Source organism: Echinops telfairi, unplaced genomic scaffold (genome assembly GCF_000313985.2).
Source record: "Echinops telfairi isolate 266 unplaced genomic scaffold, ASM31398v2 ScPeMD7_7479;HRSCAF=8517, whole genome shotgun sequence".
Lineage (NCBI taxonomy): Eukaryota > Metazoa > Chordata > Mammalia > Afrosoricida > Tenrecidae > Echinops > Echinops telfairi.
Window position 1 is genome coordinate 824,117 of NW_022111383.1, and position 7,704 is coordinate 831,820.

General features: G+C 46.0%; 1 protein-coding gene across 4 annotated transcripts in view; it reads left to right on the forward strand.

Annotated features, from left to right (window-relative positions):
- Window positions 1-7,092, forward strand: part of PARP11 (poly(ADP-ribose) polymerase family member 11) — a 70,780-nt gene extending 63,688 nt beyond the window's left edge. For all 4 annotated transcript variants that reach the window (XM_045285863.1, XM_045285862.1, XM_004717640.2 and 1 more), the window contains 2 exons: window positions 3,492-3,643; window positions 5,065-7,092. In XM_045285863.1, the coding sequence (XP_045141798.1) occupies window positions 3,492-3,643; window positions 5,065-5,381 (469 nt within the window). In that variant the 3' untranslated portion in view covers window positions 5,382-7,092. The remainder of the gene's footprint in view (window positions 1-3,491; window positions 3,644-5,064) is intronic.
- Window positions 7,093-7,704: the final 612 nt, after the last annotated feature.

Here is a 7,704-nt window from a genome sequence, read left to right on the forward strand (position 1 = left end):
AGAATGATGATGGCAACAAATGTACAAATGTGCTTGACACAATGGATGTATGTGTGGATTGTGATAAGAATTGTACAAACCCCCAATAAAATGATTTAAAAAAAAAGAAATATGTATGTGTATTATATCTACTTAGAAAAAAGAAGCTCAGCACGGATTTGCCAATGTCAAACTAATCGACAGTATTATCACAAACAAATGAGGTCTTCCAACTTGGTTTCTGCAAGGTGGATGAGAACTTTTCCGTAATGGAAATAAGATGAAGGCAAATATGTATCAGATTGGCTGCAAAGAAAAAAAAGAACAGCAGTTGAAAGTGTCTTCAAAGAGCATCTCGAATGGCGCTGATGCTTTCCTCGTGGGCCCTTCAGCGCGTTCTCATTGATCCGGCGTTTTTATCAGCATCTTGGTTCCAAAGCTGAAGGCTTGCTTATCACATCCCTGAAGAGTCAAAGTTACAAGGGGCAGCTTATGTGTGGTGTGACTAAGCCAGGATTCTGACAGCCCTTGGAAGGTTACAACAGTGGGCGGAAACAAAAAGATGATCTCTCTTCCCAAAGCTTTTTTTCATTCCCTAGTTACAAAAGTAACAATGGGCAATGTTTAAAAAAAAATTAGGCTGTACATAAAATTCTGATAAAGTTGGCATACTTGTTCTCTGAGAAAACATGCTTTTTTTTCTCCCTAAAGTTTGTGTTTGTTTAATACCCATCCTCCTGATGCCATGCCTCACGGACTGAAAAGACTGCCCCCCATGGATGAACGTTTGTCCGTGTTAGACTTTGGTACCTGATGCCGATGGCCTTGGAGAGAGAGTCACTTCGACTTGTGTCTTCCTCTAACTGAGGCTTCGTTTCTGCACACATTCACGAAGCTGGACGTTGCCGTTGTAAATGTTGCCCATCTCAGCCGTGGCTATTTTACTTTGTTATTTGTGTTTTTTGAGTTACCCTGGTGAGTGAAGCTTACCTGAAATAAATCTACTGCCTGAGGTGTATAGATCAGTGGTAGGAACATAACCAAGCCTGGTTTGACTGATGGCAGTCTGACGGAGGGACCGGGGAGCTTTCGCTGACAGCCGCTCCTGTAAACCAGTAGTCCACTGTCCCTGCTACAGAGAGGAATGTGCTGGGGCCCAGGGAGCCAGTGGTGCCTGAGGATTTCCACGCTCCGTTTCTATTTCTTGCCAACACTGGTAGACTAGAAATGGATCCGTCCGATTCCTGTCCACTCCCACCGTCTGCAATGGAGCGCGGCCTGGGCGCCGGCCGTGTGAGCAGTCGTTGTGAGACTGGGCTGTACAGTGACCCTAGGGAAGGAAGCCTGGGCAGTGCTCATCGCTATTTCTGGATACTTGGATAGGCTTGTTATGTGTAAGAGTGGCTTGAATTGTCCTGTGCTCACAGAAGAACAATGAAGGCCAATCAGTAGAAGCAACAGGGAGGCAGATTTGGGTTCCGTTTTGGTATGGGTGTGTTTTGAAAAATGACAGCGATCGCAAAGTAGATTGTAGGGTCTTACAAAGAAAGCATGGGGAGGGGTGGAGGGGCCTGAGGGGAACAGATTCAGGGGCAGCTGTTCGATCTATCAGAGATGTCCTAGCGGAAGAAAGTTCTTTTCTAATGTTTAAAAATAGATTTGTTTAAACATGAAAATGCAGTAAAGAGTTTACAGACACCCGTGTGTTTACAATCCAAGTGTTCATGGTGCCCATAGTGACAGTGTCACCTCGTTTGTGATGCTTTGACGATCCAAAGCGTTCCACACAGAGGTGAAGGCCTTGCCCGTCGCCGTCTGCGCTCCTCCCTTCCTCCTGAAGTTGATGTCAGGCCTCCGTGTCCCTGTGCGGTGTTCCATTGTAGCTGGTCTGTTTCTTTCCAACCGTGTCACCAACATACACTTCCCGTGTCACACATTTCAGTAGTTCAGTCCCATTCAGTCACCATAATCCATTGTTTTGATGTTTTTTTCCCATTATTTGTATATGTGCAGCACATGGCACTGTACTGGACTGTTTTCGGTTATATATTTTCCCGAGAACTCCCTTTTTGCAGTCAGCATTATTTCCAGGGGGATCTTTTTGAACACATGGAGATCTAGTCCATGATCTTTTACTTTCATACGAGGGGGCTTCATAATGGAAGGACAGGAGAAGGGAGTTTTTCCACAAACTTTCTGAGGTTTGCAGTAAAAGGGTTGGAAGTTGGTATCGCCTCAATGGCAGTGAGTTTCTTTCTTTTTTTTTAATATATAAGCACATATTTCTGTATTCCTTTATGAAAGACTTTTAGCCTCTGTGTTAGTCCAGGTAGACTAGAGAAACAAATCAATAGACACTTATATGTGAATAAGAAAGAGGTTTAGATACAAGAGCAATTGAATGTTGAGAATATTGAGAAAACATCCCAGCCCAGTCCAGTTCAAGTCCATAAGTCTGATATTAGCCCTTATGTCTGATACCAATCTATAAATTCCTCTTCCGACTCACACAACACATACAATGATGCTGAATGCAGGAAGATCACAGGCCAATTGTTGCAAAGTCTTGTGGATGCAGTGGTGATGGAAGCATCTCAGCACTAGCAGGGGACTCCACATGGCTCCTCCAGCTCCCAGGGCATGGGGACTATCAGTGTAGTGCCATGTGCCTTGTCAGTAGAGCACCTCTCAGGGAGTGAGTCTTGTCAGTAGAGAGTCTCCAAGGGAGTGAACAGAGAGAGTCTCTCCCGCCTCTAAAGAGGAAATCCAGGAATTCCCAGAATCCTCAGGAGAAGGCCAGGCCCACACTGAGACCTCCTTGGCTATGATCTGATTGACAGACTAGACTCCACCCCTTCACTCTTTATCCTCTCAAATCCCAATTGACACCAGATTATGTAATGATCACAGGCTCTTTTTAGGCCTATCTTGCTTGTAAGAAAGCACATCCTTCATTGAGTTTCCTTGTACCTGTTTGAAAAGACTTGTCTTTTGGGAAAGGAGTTGAGCTAGATGGCCTAATTAATGGCTCCCCCAGCCCTAAGAGTCAAACTTCAATTCAACCAGTGTTTTCTGATCTCGGGGGTAAAGAGAGGAAGACATGGTCCCTGCACAAAGGGACTCGCTGTCTTTGACTCTGGTCATATTCTCACATTGTTTTCAGTTGCATTGGGGGGGGGATGTGTATCACCATAGCTGGTGTGGGAAAGCGGCCACCCTTACCTCCTGTGCAACAGAGTTTAGAGCTGCTATAGTTTTCAGATGTGAGTTTCAACCTGAAGTTTCCACATTAACTAGTAGTTGTTACTGAGCTAATGCGTGTGTCTTAAGAGAAGCGTTTGAAAGTAAGGTGGTGGTTTCCCAGGGCTGCACTGTCCACTAAGATGTATGTTATGAAAAGTGTTTCCCATGTCACCCTTTTTATTGAACTTTGCTTCTTATGAAAATTCACAAGTGCCACTTCTGACGTATTTCTGTGTATGTTTTTGTGTGTATGTGTATTGTATCCTTAGGAAAAAGGCTCAGCTCAAGAAAAAAAGGGGTATCCCTCAGATCAACGAACAGATGCTGTTTCATGGTACCAGCAGTGAATTTGTGGAAGCCATTTGCATTCATAACTTTGATTGGAGAATAAATGGCATCCATGGTGCTCTCTTTGGGAAAGGTAACTATCAGCATTGCAGGTCCAATGTGAGTTACGGAAGAGAATCTCCTCTCTCTAGGGAAAATAGGTTGTTTTATAATTCAGGATTTGGTAGTCATTAAGTTAGAAATTACCACACTAGACCCTCTCGGAGTTTGTACATCACAGAGAAGTCACTTCTTGCATATACAAGATGGAAGTAAGACTTATATTTCTATTCGATTAACTGGTCCCCCTCCCCCCGCCATCCAGAAGTGACACCATGCCTACGTTAGCTGCTTTTTTCATTATATTTTATTCAGTGTCCTTTCCCTGCCCAGGCCTACCCACTAAACTGACTTATGGCCGATAGCGAAAGAGGGGACACACAAATTAATTACATCATGCATAGGGGTAGGTGCTAGACTTTAAAGCTTTATTATCTTTGCGGAACATGATATATAAGAATGAGACCATTATGTAATAAGGAACAATAGGGATAAGCCTCACCTTCTTACTAACCATTGTGAAATTCCCAAGTTCTCCGTGTTAGGCCCAGTCCTCAAGCAGACGGAAGACAGGGGGGAGGGGAAAAGGCCCAGGAGAGACATGCATTGTTCTGGCCCATGTTGTACTCACAGGCAGCAAATTACTGGCTTCCATCTAGGATCAGGATGTGCTGTGTTTTACAATAGTCAGCTGATTTCAGTCACTGTTGAAAAGGCCCTCCCACCTTACGTATTTAACCAGGACCCGAAACATAGCTACATCAGCCCCATCAGCACTGGGCAGAGTCTTCTGTGGGTGATGTTTCCGGGAGGCCTGCCATTGAACTGTCCGCAGCCTTGTTGAGTTCCTACTCAAGTTTAGGCAGTGAGCCGGTGAAATGGATCTCTTGGGATGCTGTCATGGGAATGACATTGTGCTCCCTCTCTTGCCCTGGAGATGGTGTTCTATTGCTTCCAGAAATATTATTGGTTACCCTGTACTAAAGAAATCGTTTTCTAGGGTTTAGAATATTCTCTCTTGACTAGTAGTTTTCAAGCTGTGCCCCCCAGAGCCCTACTGGGCACAGGAAGTGGAACGTGGGGAGGAATTAGAAATGGGAGGGATGGCCAAGGGTTCCCACAGTCTCAGCCACCAAAGCCGTGTTTTGATCTGTTTTACATATTGGGTTTCTTTTTTTATGACTTCTTTCGTAAACAGTTCTGTTAACTGCATTTGGAGGCTGGGGGATGCTCCCTCCCACCAGTGGCTCCCGGGGCAGGCTGCCCCACAGCTGTCCTCAGCAGATGGATTTCTCTCCCTTTCTTAAAGCTCTGCAGATGAGGCACCTGTCATCTCTGTTGGCTACACAGTTCCATGTGTCTGTTCCCAAGATGATTACACTGCCTTGTTGCTTATGCTTCATGCCTTCTCAGGACTAATCTTGGCTCTGTGTGGGGCTTTTGTTTTGTTTTAAGGGACCTACTTCGCTAGAGACGCTGCGTACTCCAGTCGCTTCTGCAAAGATGACCTCAAGCATGGGAACACCTTCCAAATCCACGGGGTCAGCTTGCAGCAGCGGCATCTCTTCAGAACCTACAAATCTATGTTCCTCGCCCGAGTGCTCATTGGGGACTACATAAACGGAGACTCCAAGTACATGCGACCTCCTTCCAAAGACGGGAGCTACGTGAATTTGTATGACAGCTGCGTGGATGATACCTGGAATCCAAAGGTCTTTGTGGTCTTTGATGCCAACCAGATCTATCCCGAATACTTGATAGACTTCCACTGAGTCCGCTCCCAGAGCCCCACGGTCACGGAAGGGTTGTCCTTCTTGCAGGAAGATTCGCTCTCCGATCGTCTAGCCACTGAAGGTTCATGATCTGATACTTTTGAAACAGATATGAAAAAAATGAGTGGCCTCCCTATAAAAAGAGACACTGACGTTAAGGTTGGTTATTTTGTTGGTGGTGTGTTTTCGTCTGATACTCATCGTCCTGTTTTTTTGTTTTGTTTTTAATGACACCGTTGCCATTTTACCACACCAGGGTGAAAGATACCATTGGACCTTGGGTGAGCTGTGCCTCAAATGCCCTGGGCACACAAAATTTTCTCAAATCAGTGTGCGTGCCAGCAAGAGCCATGCTTTGTGCCCATGCAGACTACTTATTCAGATCTGTGTTCCCAAAAAGAGTTAAAATGTTGGCATCCCTGTGTCCCTGTAGAGGACTTCATCTGTTGTCAGTTGAATTCCGGGGTTTCTAACCTCCAGTTAGCTTGTTGCTTTGTTGGCCGTCTGAAGGAAGGAGGAGAGATTCCAACCTCCAAACAGGAGTATTGCTTTCGAGGAACCAGAAACAAGAAAACGGTGTGCAGTGCCACCACACAAGCCGGAAGGAGAAAGTCCAGGTCGAGGGCCCTGCTTCCGGTTGCCTTAGGAGAGCAGGCTGCAGCCTCTGCTTCGCGCCCAGCATTCTCTTCTGTCTCCTACACTGAGTTGACAGTTGCCAATGTCACCAGCCTATGGATCATCCACCAAAGGGAGGGTGTTGTGTGCTCCACGCCAGACACAGGTGTCGATTGCATCTTCAAAGTGAAGCTTTTATTTATTATTGAAAATATTTATTTTGTTTTTGTTTAGGGGCCCCTAACAATGATTTCCAAAATCCACGTTCCTAAGTTGTAGCTCGCATGATGAATGGCTGCAGAAAGCTTAGAGTGTTTGAGAAACCTGGCGGAACCATTGAGTAGCAGTGGACAATCCACGTACTTTCCTGCAGAGTGAAACGCCATTCAGAATAGCACTGATGGAAACTTGTGTAGCTGCCCGCTCCGTTTCACTGTGCTAGCGGAAGAAAGAAAGCAGTAGTGTCACACCAGCGTCTCTGAGACAACCACTTGAAAGGAGGGTTAAACGGGAGTTCAAACCTGAGGGATTTGCTGAGGGACTGACCAGATGATGGTTAAGGGTCTTTCCACGGTTGATTTGCCGTGATTCCACATGAAAATGAGAGTACTTAGACCAGGCCTTTCCTAGGAAGCCTTTTTCTAATTCACTCCATCACTGAATTCTTTCTCCATTATTCTTGCCCAGGTTTGGTGGCTATTGAGTGAACATCATTTGACTTCCCTAGAAAAGCCCTATTATGTGTCTCTTGTTCTCGCGGAGATTGGCCAGGTCTGTAGTGTGAATCAAGAAGGCTTTCAGAAAGCATAGAGAGAGAGAGTTAAGGCATGAGATCTGGGAGGCTGTTCTCCAAGGGTCACGTGTCCCCAGCTCTTCATTGTCAGTAGGCCACCTGTCACTGTGCAGGTAGACGGAAGTGGGACACGGGGAACTGCATGAACAGAACTGTGAAGCAAAGAGGCAGCCGCCGTTGCACAAGTCAGATGTGTAGCCTGCCAGCCTGCTCATACCACGTGTGGCAACTGTTTAGAGCAGTGGTTCTCCACCTTCCTCGTGCCGTGACCCTTTCATCCAGTTCCTCATGTGGTGGTGACCCCCTCAGCCATAACATTATTTTCTTTGCTACTTCATCACTGTCACTTTGCTACTGTTATGAGTCAGGTGACCCCTGTGAAAGGGTCCTTCGACCCCCAAAAGGGTCACAACCGACAGGTTGAGAACCGCTGGTTTAGAAAGAACAAGCCTTTTGAAAGAATGTTTACAAAGAAAGTTCACCAATTCTCCCAGAAAACATCTGGAGGAAGTATCAGCAGGCTACCTTGAGAGGGTCAGCACACAGCCCTGCCCAAGACGTACGCACACACCGTGCTAGAGAGATCAGGAATTCAGATTCTGAAAAAAAAAGTGCTCTGTCTTGTTACTTGCATTCCAAAACATGTTCAATGAGTCTCCCTCACTCCCTTTGAATGTCTTAAGCGCCTCCCCCTCGACCTACATCCTATGCCACCCCACCCCCTACCCACTTAACAGGAACACTTCCCCATGGCTTGAATGGGATAACCGTGGTGGCGTTTTAAGGTTATTCTTGTTCCAGACAGCTTCGCTCCAGATGGCCAAGAGGCCAGAGTTGAGTATTTGCGAGGCCACCTCTGTGGACCGCACTGCACTCTGACTGCCATGTGCCTAACATCTTGGTGGAGTGTGTGCA